Source organism: Cheilinus undulatus, linkage group 11, assembly GCF_018320785.1.
Source record: "Cheilinus undulatus linkage group 11, ASM1832078v1, whole genome shotgun sequence".
Taxonomy (NCBI): domain Eukaryota; kingdom Metazoa; phylum Chordata; class Actinopteri; order Labriformes; family Labridae; genus Cheilinus; species Cheilinus undulatus.
In genome coordinates this window covers 41,615,246-41,633,015 of record NC_054875.1, presented here as the reverse complement: position 1 = coordinate 41,633,015, position 17,770 = coordinate 41,615,246, and the positions used below count along the sequence as shown (strand labels likewise).

At 40.9% G+C, this 17,770-nt stretch overlaps 1 protein-coding gene across 2 annotated transcripts in view; it reads left to right on the top strand.

The window, feature by feature from the left end:
* Positions 1 to 17,770, top strand: part of hspg2 (heparan sulfate proteoglycan 2) — a 181,626-nt gene that overhangs the window by 66,904 nt on the left and 96,952 nt on the right. For both annotated transcript variants that reach the window (XM_041799680.1, XM_041799678.1), the window contains exon 4: positions 9,784 to 9,843. In XM_041799680.1, the coding sequence (XP_041655614.1) occupies positions 9,784 to 9,843 (60 nt within the window). The remainder of the gene's footprint in view (positions 1 to 9,783; positions 9,844 to 17,770) is intronic.

The window sequence follows — 17,770 nt, the reverse complement described above, 5'->3', positions numbered from 1 at the left end:
AGGACGATGGTATCCTGCAAGAGATTTGCATACTATCCTTACTAATCATTAACAGGCATGCCAGATTGACTGTTTCACCTATCCATGGCAGGGGATGTTTCACATCCATCTGCAACATCCCAAAGAGGGTGATTGGAGGAATGTTCTCTCTGACACAGTCATTACAGGCCAATCAGAGAAATGAAACATACAAATGAACCACCCTGAGGAATAGACTGCAAAGCATGAGTTGGACCATTATCATTGTTTACTATCAGTGGAGCTTGTAGATAAATCAAACTGCTCAAGGTAAAACAAAAACATCTTTTCTGCCAAGAAAAGCTTTCTGTGTGGTTCTTTGCTCTTCTTTCAATAAAGAATGTTGTTCAGCTCTGATAGTCCTGCCTCTATAGCTGCATCCAGGCTAATCTCTTCTTTGGTCACCATTGTTTACAGGCTTGCAGTACAACTGAACTACACCCATAGCTGCAGCCTCGTTTTCCTCAAATTAGACTGATTGGTCAGGTCACCCTCTGACTGGGAACTCCGCTAGAAGCTTTGCAAGATGGATCCACCGACTGACAGACATTGAATCTGGCTGATCCATCATCTTTGCATGGTCAACTAATGATATCCATGTCTAACAGTATAGTAGACCTACCTAAAATAATGTATGGTGGACTGTAATTTTTACCTTTATAAAGTTAGCCTCATCCAGTTCAGAGAAACACATGAACCAAGAGGATGGATGTCTAGTTCTTGTGGCACATGCACATTTCAGCTCTTGGCTTTAACACATCAGAAATCCTGTTTAAAATAAAGTAACACTCCAGCTAATGACATGACACCTCTTTGTTGCCAGTTCTCCTAGAAACACAACATCCTGTGGGGCTTGTTAGCTTTCCAGGTATGCAGCAGTTAACGTCAGAACCAGTGATGAAAGAATTTTCTATGTAAACAGACCCCAAATTAATTCTAACACATCTCTACCCTAAACAGGGCCAAATACACAACCACTTTCTCTTCCCTTGAACGGAGATCATTCAAACTTTAAACATCACATATTTGGTGAGAAACCAAGCAATTAGAGACAGGAATATTTACAGTAGTGAAATAAACTACATCAGCGCTCTGTGACATTTCAGATTAAACATGAAACTGGGAGTTTGTCAGCAGATTCTAGGAAAAGGCTGGGAGGAGAAGTGAGTCCTGTGTTTAGTCATCAGGGACATTTGGCTTAAATTCATCCCATCCTTGATCTCACGGACAGGTTACTGCATTCTTCTGTCGCCTCAGCTGGTTTCCAATCACATTAGCTGCTCGCTGAGAAAACACAATCCTGGCTCGTTCTCTTGTGTTATCTCTTGAGGAGAGCAGATGTTGCAGCCTAAGTGGTCCATACATCAGGGGGAACGTCGTCCTGTCTGTCAGTTTGGCCGGGGCGGTGGGCAGCCTGCAGCCAGGCCACACACGTGGTCTTTCTTCTTCATGGGCAGCTTGTGAGGTTTCACTGGCACTGCGCGACATACTCTCCCAGAGGGACGAGTTCTGGCAGCTGCAGTTATTTTGGTGAGGTCTTTGTTGTTTGACTGCTGGGGGCCCTCAAGGTGGTCACACACCGACACTAGTATTCAGGAGAAATTCATCTCTGTGTGCCTTACTCCCTCTGTAGAGATAACCGCTTTAGCACAGCAGACAAAACAGCAGAGCTGGGAGGTGAAGGGCAGGTTTCCACTGATAGAAGCCTCCATTCACAAACTTTTGAGTGTCAGCATGACTTAGGATCAGCTTGATATGACAGACTACTCCTGATTAGTGTCGAGTCCCTTTTACACATGCACATTCACACTTAAAATGTTGCAGAGTTGCTCTTTCAAACATCACCCTCACAGCAGGAGAGTTCCCATGTCTCAGGAATCAATACATGATTACAAAAGTATGTGAACAACACAACAGAGTAGGACTATAAAGGAAATTACAACCTTTATATCAGTGCTATTTTCAATTGGATGTTTCAGAGAGCAAAAAAATATGCTGGCGAGTAAAAAAAAAAAAAAAAATTGAAGCGGCCTCAGTGTGTCATGTTCAGACTGGTTGCACAGCAGTCATAGGATTCAAACACCATCATTCCTGCCCACTCTTTCAGTTAGTTTGAAAGAATATTCCTTGCTGCTTTCGTTCATCAGATCATCCCAGTTTATTGAAATTTTACTGGTACAGTTGGGGGTGTATTTTAGTGCCTTTAATGATAGAGGAGGACAGTGGATAAAAAACAGGGAATGTGAAAGTTGGGGGAGAGACATGCGGGAAAGGGCCACAGACTGGATTCAAACCTGGGCCACCTGCTTATGTGGGGCCCGTTATAAACCACTAGGCCATCTGCACCCCTATGAAATATAATTCTTTTAAGAGAAAAAAGTGTATCAAAAATCAGCTGGTGAAAAAAAGCTGTGTCGGTATCATAAATGATTCAGAGAAATGCACAATATGGACAAAAGTATCTGGTCACACCTGTTAATCATTGAACTCAGGTGTTTTCAATCAGACCTGTTGCCACAGGTGTATAAATCAAACTTCTAGCCATGCAGTCTCCATTTGCAAACATTTGTGATATGAAATAGGTCATTCTGAAGAGCTCAGTGACTTCAAGTCTGCAAGTTCAAGTTTTACTGTGATTGATGCCACCTTTGCAATTAGAGTTCGTAACATTTTACACTTGCAGGATAGTCCACTTTCAACTGTAAGTGGTATTATTAGAAAGTGGAAGCATTTAGGAACAACAGCAACTCAGCTACAAAGAAGAAGACCTGAGTGGGGTCAGTGACTGCCAAGGTGCATGGTGTATTGTACACCAACACTCTGCTGATTCCACAGCTGAAACCTGGATTTTACTGACAGTATTTTAAATACAGAAACTGTGCAGCAGGAACTTCATGGAATAGGTTTCCATGGCCAGTCAGCTCCATGCAAGCCTCACATCACCAAGTCCAATGACAAGTGTCAGATGGAGTGGTGTACAGCACAGTGACAGTGGACTGTGAAGCAGTGCCAACTGTGAAGTTTGGTGGTGGAGGGATAAAGGTATGGGGCTTTTTCCAGGGTTTGGGCCAGGCCCCTTATCTCCAGTGAGGGACAATCCTAATGAAATTTCGACAATGCTACGCTTCCAACTATAAGGCAACAGTTTGGGGAAGGCCCTTTTCTGTTCCACCTTGGCTGTGCCCTGGTGCACATAGCAGGGATTCTGAAGGACATGGTTTGGGGAGAAACTTGACTTGCCCCCACAGAGCCCTGACCTCAACCACATAGAGCATCTTTGGGATGAATCGGGATGGAGATTTCGAGCCAGGCCTTCTCCTCCAACACCAATGCTTGACCTCATAAATGCTCTACAGAATGAATGGGCACGAATTCCTACAAAAACACTCCAACATCTTGTGGAAAGCCCTCCTGGAGGAGCGGAGGCTGTTACAGCTGCAAAAGGGGGCAGCTCTTTATTAAAATAGATGTCAGGTGAATGGATACTTTTATCCAGTAGTGTAATTGGTGCACCATCTCTCAGGGTTGTTTTTGTGTATCTTGCATTATTTGAAACTAGTAAATGAAACATCAACCAGCAAATGCAGAAAGGGTTGTAAAGGATACAGCTCATTTATTTAATGTTGACCCCAAAAAGATGATTTGTGCTCTGGGATCCTAACAAAGAAACAGGTAACAAAAAAGGGGTGAAGGTCAGACTTTTTATTTTGTTGAGGGTAAATAGAGTCATAACCACAAAAAACTAAGGCACACTGTTTTGAAAAAGGTTAAAAGCTTTTAATACATGAGCTAAAGCGCACTCCTAAGCTTGGCTTTTTTTATCAAAAGAAACAGATAAACTGGTGGGTTATTAAATGCTGCAGACAACAGAGACTATCATAAATGTGTGATAGAAAGAAAAAGTCTGCACATCCTAAATGAGAATTATGGTTATTCCGCTGTCCTTTGGTTCTTTCCCAGATCTGAGCTTGTTTGGACAAAACCTCACAGATGATTGGTGTCTTCCTGGTTGGCCGCTAGAGACATCATTATCAAATAATCCCTCTTTTGGGATTTGTAACTCTTTTCGTCCTAGGAATTTAAATCTGTGTGCTGACTCTAAAGAGACCTTTTTCTGGGGTAAACATTGCTTTGGGAGCTCCTCAAAGATTCATACTCCCCAGAGGAATCTTCCAGCAGTGGAAACCAAGCTTTCCTAAATTTCAAAGGGCGTCTTAATTTGTCCCTTGTTAGGTAAGAGGAGTGTCTTTAGTGTTTCTGCTCTTTTACAGTGACTGCCTTGTTTCAGTCATGGTTTGATCAGCACTTGAAAGAGTGGAGAGTAATAATGAAGCTGTTTCCTCTCTCTGGTTCTCACTCCCTTTACTGACAGTGACACGGATCACAACACATCTGCAGCCTTTGAAGTATAGCGGATATTTCATTAGCTTTAATTAGCTGGGATGGCTATTTGTGCTTACTACTTAAACGGTTTGGGAAGGGCAAGTTTTATGTCCATTGTTTCCCGGCAGGACTTTGTAGACTGAAAAATGTTCTGCCCAGTTTGCTGCTTTTGGCTCCTTTCACCCAACACTTAGAGTTCAGTAGTTCCTTTTAAACACACACTGCTTTCTGAACCCATGATCTGTTTTGTCTTTTCTGCCTCCTTCTAAATGTAGGCAGGGTTACTCTGATTATTTTTAGTCATGTTAGTATAGTAACTGGTGTGAACTAATGTCAGATAAGAAGAAGAATATGAAAAGTACAAAAATACTTCTGTCTTGGTATGGAGAGGGCATTGTCATCAAATGTCTGGTAAAGTTGACAGTGTTTTCAATACCTTGATGCTTTTTTAAATTTCTTACGTCATGCAATTTCAAGCAATTAAATAAATTAAAATTTTCAATGACTTAAACTTCAGTAAACCACTGATATTCAATTATATTTTTAACCAAAAAAGAGAGAGCTAACTGCATAAATTGGCAGCATTATGGAACAACATGCCGAGGGCTTTCTTTTTTTTTTTTTTTGCAGAGATCAATCTTGTTTAATTTCATGGTAGCATATTAAAGTTTTAAAATGCTGGTATTGTGGCAACCTTTGACTCTTTGTTGCATTCACTAGGATGTTTAAAAACTCTAAGCAAATCAAAATGGCACTGTTGGACCAGTCAATAGACTTTTGTTTCACACATCAAAAACAACAACAATCCACCATCCATCCATCCATCCATCCATCCATCAGTCTTGATTGAAGAAAGTGAGCCTGTTCAATTGTTTAGTTGTAAAATCAGACAAAAAAACACATCACACACATATTGGTGTTACTGGTGTGATTTCAGATGATTGTCTCATTGAGTATCTAAAGGCCTAGTATTGTTCTTCACCTTGTAACTACTCTTACAGCATTTCCTAAAGTATACAAAGCGAGCAAGCATCAGTGGCAAAATCAGCATGGTTCCATTATTTTCTGTCTGAACAGTCATGTGCATCAGTCATATCCACGTGAGATAACATAAACACTCTAGATGTCGTACAGCATAAAAGGGAAACTGAAATTACCAGAGAAGAGATGTAAATATTTATTAGCTGCTGTGTAGACAGCTAGAGAAATGATGGAAAAAGATTCCTGATGCTCACATGCTGTTAATATAAGATGTTATGAAACAGGGATGAGAGTGTCTGCTGGTAAACAATCAGCTTGATTAGCTGATGTGGCTAATGTTAGCATCAGCAGCCCTCAGTTAAACTTACAGGTTAACGTCCACATGCCTTTACTGGTTATTCACTGCTTTGGCTGATGTGCTTGTTTAGGTAGATGAAAAAATACTAATAATTAGCTGAATAAACTTGTAATTCTGTCATTGATTATCAATGGTGATGACATACAGTGTAAGCATTTAATCTGCTGATCATGCGCATTGTCTGAGCTTGACTGAACTTCACTGCACTCGTCTGAACGTGTTGAGAACGAGTCCGCTTGTATGTCTCTGGCTTCTCTGTATTTACCTGCTCCTCACCTGACTGTATCATCACGCATTGTCTAAAAGACTTCTCTAAAGAACCGCCAAAGCTACAGTAACGATGTTTGATAGGCTGCACATGTTTTGTAGGTGCAGCTGTTAAACAGCTGGATCCAGCACCTTTCCTTGATTATGAAGGAGCCATTGTTTACAACCGTCTGAGGAGGTTTATGGAGTTCACACACACAAAATCTGGCTCAGAGTGTTAAAATCTGTCCAGTAGCAACGGTGCTATAATAAGGAACTCAAGTTAAAGCATTTGTTAAATCTATAAGGACTTACAAAAGAACATAGTCCCATTCTTATTGAAAAGCAGCCCAGTGAAATCAGGCTTTGCTCAAGAGCTCCTCTCATTGGGCCCAACAATGTTCATGAAGTCTCCTCAGCTGACATTTCAGGGCATGCCCGCTGCACCCAAAGTAGTGGAAGAATAAATGAGTCACCATAAAAACAGAACATGGTCATTGTTGTCTGTGCCAGATTGAAGGGCTTCACTTTGGTGAAAAAAGTGTCATTATGGTGTTTAGTTCTTTCCATTTAGGAGGGAAAACAGGAAGTCGCTCCTCCCTGTGCTGCTGCAAAGCCCCAGAGTGGACAGCAGAAATGTGAAGAGCAGTGGGTGGAATGTGTGTTTGGTTTGTAGGATATCCTCTTTGTTCTGTCGGACTGAAGAGGAGTCATTTAAAAAGTGGTGACCTCTGACCTTCTCTCCTTCACACTGTCATGCAAGCAGACTTCCTCGTGTGTTTGCACACAGACGCTGTTAGGACTCATTAGTCAACAAAACCACAGGAGCCATTGTTCCACTAACCACAGCTCTAAACATGTAAACGGTATTGATTGGTGGGACGGTTAATTATGCATGACTGGAACTGATGTAGACAGCTTTAGCTTCTCATAAAACTGTGGTGACAACTCTACTTTCATTTCTTTCTCCTTCCTCGGGTTTCTGCTTTAAGCTGGCAGCTGAAGGATCTCTGTTTAGAGCCTTAGACTTATAAAACTGGAATGTAGTCTCAGGGACAGCAACCATTGGTTCAAACTGGCGTCTAATACTAACTTTCTATCAGCCTAGTAACATTCAAAGAGGAGGAATTAAGCCAAGTCTTTATGTTAATATAGTCTGAGTATGTTCTCCCAATCAGGTAGTGCAGGTTCAAATCCAACCTGTGGCTCCTTTCCTGTTGTTCCCCATTCTATTTCCCTGATTTCCCACAATATCCACTTTTCAATCCTTCTCAAAAAAGACAATAAATAGATAAATCAATAGACCAAAAAAAAAAAAAAAGATAAAGAGATCTTCAAAGAAGCTGGGCTACTTTTAAAGACAAAAATATTAGTAACCCACACTCTTCTGGAATCAAGCTGTTTATTTGTACTGTTTAAAAACAATTGATTTTGATATGGATGTTAATGGGACTTCTGATGGTTTTAAAGCCAACCCCCAGGGGATTCTCATGGAACTGCAGTTTTTGCACTTCTACCGTCATCTTTCAAAATCAGCTTAGCCACTTGGTTGGACCTTATACAGTAAATAAATGTCTAATTTTGCAGCAGAAACAAAAAAACATCTTTAGTCCCAATGGCTCATTACTGCATTGAAAATTGTGTGCATGGGTTGAATTCTTTTTATAACGTAGCTATTTTGCTTATAATGTCAGGTAAAAATTGTGCATAAATAGGCCTAATTAGAGGTCAGTGACCTTAAACTGGAGGCTTTCTTATACTAGCTAGATGGGCATGTTTAACCCACCAAAATAGCTACTCAGCCCAACTCACCTCCAAGTGGAACTGATGCAGAAATACGGGGAACTGTGGTTCCCTAAGTGTCTACTTGAGGCTGGTTTTAAAAGTCCCAGATGTCCCTTTAACATCTGTATGAAGGTGTTTTGTTTTTTTTTTAATGACAGACATAAACATGTTTATAGTCCGGTTGGATAAAAAAAGTCCAAAAAGCTCATTTCCTTTTTAGCACCCACTGTAAATGGGCTGCATGGTGGTGCAGGAGTTAGCACTTTTGCTTCACAACAAGGGTCCTGGTTCACTTCCCGGTCAGGGCCTTTCTGTGTGGAGTTTGCATGTTCTCCCCGTGCATGTGTGGGTTCTGTACAGGTACTCCGGCCTCCTCCCACCACCAAAAACATGCTGGTTAGGTTAACTGATGACTCTGAATTTGCCGTAGGTGTAAGTGTGAGCATGATATATGACTGGTGACCAGACCAGGGTGTACCCTGCCTCTGGCCCAATGACAGCTTGCTCCAGCCCAACACAACCCTGAAAGGGATAAGCAGTATAGAAAATGGATAGATGCACTAGAAGAGATTTAGAAAAAATCTAGTGCTGCACGATTTTTTTAAGAATGTGCAATTGCAAATATACTGGAAAATATTTGGATCTGAGAAGGTTATTCATATATACTGCATAATGGTATCATGAGAATAATGAGTGTGTATTTCGCAACTCTAAAGATACAAATATGAAGCTGCATAAAAAGTGAAAAACCTGAAGTTTTTAAAAATAACTTAATTTTGTCCACCTAAAATATTATATTTTTGAAAAATTAAAGCTACTTCCACTAACTGCAGTTGCAGCACCATTGAAAATGTCAAAACCTGTCTGCAGACATTTTTGAAAACTTTGTAGCTCCTACTCAGTAAAAAATAAGTGCAAAATTTTATGCAATTCTACGATTGCACAGCCTAACATTCAGACTGGAATTGTGATCAGATATATTCAGCAGTAAAAATTAAATCTGTTTTGATTACCGTCTGCATGATATCAGTAATGGGAGATGCTATTTTAAGAGGTTAGTTTTTGGTATTGGCAGATAAGAAAATTTCTGCCGATACTTATAACCAAAATTTCAGCTAGAAATATCAGCAAAAAGTATTTTTCTTTCTTTTTTCTCATTTCTCAAAATGTAAAGTTTTCCTGTGTTCATCCTTAAACATGAAAGTGTCTTTTAAGTACCAAAGAATAAAGTCTGGAGGTTTTTTTTTTTTAAATATATATTGTATCAACATTTGTATCAGCTGATATGAATTTGTATGGGCATATCAGATATTGGCAATAATCCAGCATTGAGCATCCCTAGTTTCGATTTTACCAAGCCAAGGAGTTAAGGGCTCTAGCTAGTGGCCTGTTACTAGTTTGCCTGGAAGTTATTCTAAGACAGGAGTAAGGCGATCACCATCACTTGGCTTCAAAACAAATGATGACATCACTGACAGTACGCCCATGTTTCATACAGTCTGTGCTCAACTCCATCTCTTTGCTTGCTTTTAGATTAGCTGGTTTTAAGGTGGAGTTGGCATTTTCATTTTTGTGCCTGCGGTAATTTGGCTTCATAATGCCTCTTTAGAAACCAGCAGGTGGTGTCAATGAAACAACATCCATGTTTAATACACTCTGTGTCATACTGCAAAATTTCAGCCTATTTTAACAGATGAATCCTGTTTCTTTTGACCGGTACTTTCCTTGTCCTTGTTTTGTTTCTAAGACTCCTCTTATGGCAGCTCTCTTTCTGATTGTCACTTTCTATTTTCTCTCCTCGCTTCCAATCATTTCCTCTCTAACATTCCTGAAACTTTAACCTCTCTGCACCTGCCTGGCTAACTTGATCCTCCTCCCTCGGTCCTTGTGTCGCTTTTCTTGTTCAATCCTTGACCCTTGGCTCTTGTTTGTGCCCTGTCGACCTCTGCGCCACGTCTCTCCCCCCCTCTGTCTCCTGCTCTTTGCTCCTCCGCCTTTATTGCCTACCATAGCACACTCGTTGGACTCTTCATATCTGGGGAACATACAGAGCCCCCACGAACCAAACTACAGTAAGTCCTCAAGCACTTCTTTCCTTTTTTAAAGCTGCAATTTCTCTCCTCTCTTGTCTTTGGCACCCTCTCCAGTCACCTGCTTCGCTCAGTTATGCACTCTCATTTCCAAACACTCTCTCAGATAACATTCCAAGGAAGACTCGGCTCGGGCATGCAGCGTTTGAGTCCAGTGAGTCTGTTTTTCCAAGTGTCTTGCAGGCGTCTCCCAGTGTTTTCTGATGCCAGGGGAAAATGATGGGGTTGTTCCATCGAGTAATACTGCAGTTAATCTCACTCGAGTGACAACGCTGGCGTTTCCAGCTGAAATAAAGATGTACTGGAATGACATTCAGCGTAGCTGTTCATCTCTGTGGACTGCCAACACTTGCAGAAATGCATTACACAATTTGATTTGAAAAGTATGTTTTGTAATTCCAACCCTATGCAGATAGCTTTTCTCAATGATTCAAACCAGCTGTTCAACAGAGAACAGAAGTGTAAAGTAGATTTGTTCTGATGCAGATACCAACATCAGAAATGCCTCGAATCCCACCTAGACAGAGAGGAATTGTATTAGCAAGTGTCTACACATGGATATGATGCCATTATTTCTTGTTTTCTTTTTATTTTACAAAAAAAATGAAGGTAGCTTCTTCATAACCATACCATTCAGAGCTAATGCCCTATGATGTGACCATGGCTTAACCATTGTTCCCAGTGTGGCTGTAGATAAATTATCAACTGACCTCAACAAACAGCAACAAAATAGTATGAAACGACAGTTTGCCATCAGCCAGGGTTGTTAGTTGGTCACCAATTTGGCAACATTTCACTCTGAAATCCCACAAGTGAAGCATGATGTCAACAGTAGGTCAGACTCTGGTTTTAAAGGGAGCGCCAGTCATGCCACAGATGACTAAAATACAGGCCTGTGGCTGTTAAATAAAATTTTTGCTTTTTTTTAATACCCCACTAGAATTAGTTTTGGTATCAGCTGGCTCAAAACTCCAGATATCAAGAAGCAAAAACATTGCATATGAACAAAGTTTGTTAAAATATAAGATGCACTTGATCCTTTCCAATACTGTGTATATTTATGCAATCAGTAGAACCCGGCATTGCCAGTACTTTTCAAAAATTAGAGATGTTACACCAGGTTTTGGACGAACAGCCGCCTGATAGCGAAAAAGGGAGTCCATTCAAATTCATGTTGGTTCAAAGTGAACCAAGCCTTAAGCTCCGCTTAAAGTTATCATTTAGACGGTTATGAACTTTTTCTGTGATCACAAAAATGATCACTCCCTTCAATATGACAATTCATACTGGATTAGCAATATCAGTCAAAATAATCAGTTATTTTTTCAGAAACTCTGTCCTTGTGTAGTCTAATTTTTTTTTAATTATAAAAATGGTTTATTGCTTGTCTTTTCTGAAAAGAATAACATTTATATACCCAATTCATTCAGCCCTACATAGTGAGGGGAGACTTTACTACTTTAAGGCTTGTAATGTGATGCATTCACAAACATATACCTTCAATTGAACATCTATAAAGCCTGAGGAGAATAATCCCAGAAAAAAAATAAATAAATAAATAAATGTAATGACTCCTTACCGCCAGTTTGAAACTATAACTCTGAACAGGTTATAAATTTAGAGTCTGTCACCATTGTGATATAGCCAAGTGAACACAAGGTCACAGAAAACTCACAATCTAGCTAAGAGACCAGACTGAGGGCCTTTGTACACTGAGTGATTTTATTTAATTTTTTGGTCCAAAATTGTCCCATGTATTAAAAAGAAATACAGGCCAAGATTACCACTCACAAGCATCTAAAGCAGAAAGACTGAACTAAGAAGATGTGCTGTGTCTCTGAACCACTTACTCATCCTCAACACGTAAAGACTTCTTTTTGTGTCTGCTGCAATCATTTGCAATGGATAAGAAATAAATGCATCAGACTTACCTCCCGTTCCTACATCCACTTGGGAATAGGGCTGAACGATTTGGGAAAATAATCTAATGCGATTTTTTTTACCTAATATTGCGATTTAATACGCGATTATTTCTTAAGTTGCTCATCTCATGTACTTTCCGACAAAAACAAGAAATAATTTATTCTCTACTATAACCAACAGACTATCAGATTAAACTAGGGCTGGACAGTTTCAGAAAATATCTAATAGTGATGATTTCGACACATTTTGCAAATTGGATATGAACTTTTGTATTAAAGGAAATGATAATTTTAATATAATTCTCATATTTAACAAGAAAAACATATAAAAATGAAGAAAATAGGATTGTTTTTGTACTCTATTCTAAAAATATGCCACTAGAATGATTGCATGATATGTAATGCACAGTGTCTCTGCTGCAAAAAACTTTCAAACTGGTATTTTGTCACAAATTTCAGGTTAAAGAAATATCGCACCTTCTGCAATTTGAAAATTGCAGCAAGCCTGATTGTGATTTAATCTCATTTACAATTAATTGCCCAGCCCTATTTGCGAAGCACACTACTGAGCAAATCGCTCCCATTAAAATCCGTTCGTGCAAGTCTATTTTCAGCGCCAGCTGCTGCCAAAAGGTGTTGATGCATGTAGAGCAGATCACTCCAAACAGTCAGAAAAATGTGAAAAGTATGCGGTCAACGTCAAAATACAACACAATGCACAGACTCTGGATGGTGAATTATCACTATGTCAACTTCACGTCTCATCCTGTGGCTTGTGATTGGAAGGTCAATGGGTCACAGAGCTACTGAGGTGCCAATGATGTGGAAAAGTTAATTTTGGAGGTGGAAAACCTCAGAATTTTACACACCTTTTAACTTTTTTAATGTCGCTCTTCAGTCAGAGCAAAACCGCTGTGTGTTGGATCACGGCGTGGCCAGTGGATGTGGAAACTGGAAGTCAGTGTGCAGAGCTCTTGTGCATAACCTTTTTTTGTTAGAGTACTGATCTGAAAAACACACTTGAAAAGGTCTTTCACCTCTAATCTTGCTTTGTGCTACGCCCCTACCTACCAGTGTTTTGGTGCTGGAATGTTTTCAACATTTTTGTGTGATGTTCACACCTTGCATGAGTTTCTTTGTAATTTTTATTCATTAAAGATTTAGGTGCCTGTGGTTTCTATTTTAGCTGTAGTGGAATTGTAACAGATATCAGTATGAATGAACTACTATCACTTCAAAGTTTTAGATTATGGTGTTGTGACAGTCGTGTTTGACCACCCCTGAAGAAGTCTGTGTTCATACATACCGATGGTTTTTACGCTTACATTGCAAGCCGTGGGAGAGCACAACAGGGTGAGCTTAATTGTGAAGCTATGAAGTCCCCCAGAGGGCAATAAGTGGACTTGGAGACAGAGTTGTTTGGCAGGGCACCAGCAAAAGGGTTAAGTAGCAGGGGTCCTGTCTACAAAAGCTAAGCTGATACAAAGACAGCTGCTATATGAATATATGACTCTAAAGGAGAGGAGGGATTACAGGAAGGAGATGGATATGAGTGAGAGCAGGAAGAAAAGCCATTTGGAGGGAATATTTTTTATTATTAAACATTTTTCTGGGGGTATTTGAGGTGGTGTGGTTTTGGTCTGGTTGTTATGGGTTCTGGCTCTCGCTCTGCAAATGACTCGGGTGGTGCCAGGCTGATGTCGTGGGCGCTGCCTTGGGGGTTGAAGGTCAAGCCCAATGCGGCTTGGCTTTAAAGGCCAGGCTGGGCTCACCGCTCAATCAAGTCTTTGTCTTGTACATAGGCCCCTGTGTGTTCAGAGGGGGCCCATGGCACAAAGCCGCCACAGTTCTGCTGAAAAGCTTTAACAGCTAAAGAAGTTCTTGAAATTAAAAGTGTGGAATGCTCCTTTTTTTTTCATCCCATTCGTCATATCTGCGCTCTTTGACAGATCCATCAGTCTTGGTTGGAGCTGAGCTGGACGGGGGGATTTCCCTGGGATTGAAACAATGAGTGATGCAGAGGAGAATGAGCGGAGCGGCTCGTTAGCAGCAGGGCACAACCCAGCACTCTAATCAAAGCGTCTCAGGCGGCGGCAGCTCCACATTCGCCAGTCCGCTTCGTCAAAGGGTTGCAGCTATGAGCTGCTGTTGACCCGGCGGCGAGTACCCACTCAAGTGATTAGATTACATGCGGGTCAAATGAGGCGCTTTGATGGCTAACTTTGATGTTGCCTGTCTTTTGGTTCCACATTGAGGCTTCACAATTATTCCTACAAGTCTGACTGTAACGGCCCGCCGAACGAGCACTCAGGCACCCCGCCAGGCTCTGCTGAAGCCTGCAGATCTGCTCTTACATGTTCACCTCGCTGCGTGTTTTCATAGGCAGCGCTGAGTTTACTTTGTCCGAAACGAGGCTTTCGCTCACCAGGAATGGGATGTCTTGTTGTGCCAGTGCTGTGTGGAAGGAAAGAGGGGGTTTAGAGAGGCCAGCTGTTTACCAACCAGAGCTCAGGCAGTGGAGCGTAAGGCAGCATGCTTCCCCACAGGCCTTAAACACAGAGAAACACAGAGCTGGGGTGCGAGTCCAGAAATCTTTAACTTTTAATTAAGCAGCTCATGGCAAACTTGATAAATGTGTGCTGTCAGTGTCCATATGTCAGGAGATGTGTAATTATCAAAAGAAGGGAGGACATGTTACACACTCACAGCGGCGATACTCTACATGTGTGCAGATTTATGTTTTTGCATATTCGTCTGTGTTTTTGTGCAACCAGGGGCTCGGCGATGCCTTTTTGGAACATGACTCTTTGCTTTTGGCTTAGCAAGTAGCATCAGACTGCAAAAAAACAGTACAAATATTGACTTCCTCCCTAAACCCACAGTGCCAGTCTGAAATCAGAGGCTGGCAGGCCAGTCCTAACAAAGTGTTGGCAGGACTGTGAGAACGGGGCACCCTGCGGGCTTGGGCTATTTTAAGTTTCATGGGCTAAGCCTGTGACATTGGAATTATAATAATACATCTGACATCTCTGTAGATAATGAACTACTCAAATAGCTCATGAAGATGTTTTATAAAGGGGTTATATATAGAATCTGAGCAGGTTCAAAAGTCTCTCTAAGACTGGACTGGTAAAGGTGATTACTTGAATTAATCTGCTCAAACACAACTTCAGAAGCAGCTGATCCTTTAAAATGCCAAGCTTTGGAAATGTGGAATTAAAATTGGCAGTGATATGCTTGAAGATTAGAGCCAGGAAAGTGTTTCTAGCTCCATCAATGTGTGGGCCTTTCAGTCACTTTTTTCCCAACAGTCTTACTGTACACAGAGGAGTTTTATCATTCATTGCCTGCAGAGATTCAGAACATATACAGGATGTTGATCTCAAAGCTGATAATAGCCGTCTTGGTAGGTGTCCAATTCATAGCTTTGATATGGCGTTACACACTCATGGCCGCCTCCCTGGTGGGCAAGTAAAACACCAGGTGTACACTTGAGAAGCCACTCACTGCAGTGTGCAATAGGGGGCGGTGCACACTCAACGCTGCCTTACCCTTCCTATCAAACCTGTGGGGTACGAGGAAAATAGCACTGAAAAACCGATAGTTTGCAACCCGCCAGTAAACGATACTTAACAATACTTAGAAGTGCTAAATGGAACGAGCATCTGACAAAAATCATGATGATTGAAGGCATAACAACAATATATGTGGAAATGAATGACAGATGAATTTAATGTGATTAAAAAAAAACTCAGATCAGATTACTCATCTGTGAGTGTGTTCAGTTAACATTTGTGTTCATTTGTAGCAGTCGTTTCATGGTGCTAGCTGATTAGCCTGCTAGTAATCCTGAAGTGAATATTACACAAACAAATGCATGTTCAAGTGTGAAACATGTGAATGCTGTACGTGGAGATGATAGCAAAAAAATAATTATATCCATATATATTTAAATAAAACCAAGTGTTTTCTTTGAACACGTAATTTCCATTCTGAATTGTTTTTTCGTTGTGTACTGTTTACTTCCTGTTTCTTGAAAGCGTACATAAATATGTATATCAATGGGTGATGATGATGTAATGACGTAGACAAGTGGTTCTCAGCTGGTGGGTCAGGACCCAAAGTGGGTCGCAGAGCAGTTTTCAATGTGCATCTGGAAAAAAATGTTGACAAAAGTATATGAAGAACATGCAACCATACTGTTTATTTTACTCGTTTTTTGTGATAATGGGTAAAATTGCATTTTTATCAATATATCAACTCATTTATGTCCCTTTCTTGCACTAAAAGAGCTCCTTTTACCGTGTTAATGAGGTAATTTCTCAAGATTGCTGGAAAATTGGATAAAATTAACATTCTACCATGGGGAAAAGGTGGGTGTAAAACATGTCGGTTTGTCCTGTCTCTTGTTCCCGTCATAAATTCTGTTCCATCCAAGATCTTGAGTTCAACATTTTATTTTACCAAACATGCATTGCTGAACATCTTTGGAAATTTGGGTGGCGATTTGCCATTGAAGACATTGGTGGGCCCTGAGGCTAGACCAGTTTAGAACCCCTGACGCAGACCAAACATCTGATTGGATGACAACTTGAAAGTGGGCGGTGTTTAACGCTCGACAGTGGGCGGTGTCAAACGCTTGTTGAGCACCGCCCGCTATTGCTTGTGCATTGAGGGTTACTAGGATTCAGACAAGAAGTCTGAGTCGCATAATTCACTTAAAAGTTGGGCTGACTTTCAGCCTGACTGTACATCATTTGTCCTGCAGTGTACAGGGGGACTCTATGGCTGGCCACTGTGTCTCCTGCAGAAGTTGTTCCTGTGTGCCAGTTCATGTGATCACCTGATATCCACAGTAAACAGCATCTCATCATCACTGGAGTCAAAAATTGCTCATTTTTAGTTTATTTTGTGGTTGTTTTCTCTTTCACAGCCTGCAAACCAAATCAGCTGATCAGTGCTAAGACAGAAGAACACAAAGCCTTTTTGTTGTGCCACAGAAGAGTGCATTTTAGAGGCTTATTTGAGGCTTATTCTCTATAGCACATCATTAATTTTTGGCCCATTTTGACGTAAAATTGGTTAAATTTCATTAAGTGCTCTATAGCTTTGCTTCCATTCAAGAGCTAGTCTCCTTATCTCTTGCCATAATATAATGACTACTAGCAAGTAGTAAAATACTAAAACATCCCTTAAAGTTTACAGTTCTAAAAGGATACAAGCTACTTTGACAGTTTGCACTGGAAAAGTATGGATTGCAAGTAATATTTTCATATCATAACCCCCCTCAGAGCAAGCTTGACGTGACTGAAAACTTGACCCCTATCCATTGTGTTCAACAGAACAAAAGATATTTTAAAGGCCAAAGTGATTAAAGGGCAAGGCCAGACACTGTGTTGCAGTTTTCAGGGTTGAGAATTTTACTCAAGGACAGAGTAGAAGAAAAACCAAGCACCTGCTTTAACTGAGCTGAAGTGAATCAGCAAACTTGTATTTAAAGAGCAGTCAGTCTGTAGACTGGTAACCGGTGTTCACGCAGGCTGACGTGTTTGACTTGGTACATTTGAAGGGAATGTCGAACTCCCCTCTGACAGCAGCTCACAGAGGATTTTCTTCTTCTTCCTCCGCTGCTGGCACAGCATCGATGCTGACTCAAACTCCCACTTACCTTCCAGCTCTCTGATATCATCAGCGTTCAATCAGAGGGTCTGCTGCAAACATGTGGCCCTTCTACATTTGGCTGATCTCCACGTTCTGTGTGTGTTTGCGTTGATAAGATTTCAGACTAAGTTCTGTCTTCAACAATGGAGCTTTATCAGCAGCCGTCTGCTGCTGTTTCCTAGCATGTTGGGAATTTGTTTCAAGGTCTGTGACAGTCAGAAGCACGCTGGAAAGTCATAGTTATATTTGAGTAGTTGGCTTTAAGCATGCCTATGTCAGCTTGTGCCTCCTGTTAGGGCAAATGTGTGGTGCGAGGCTGCAGTGGT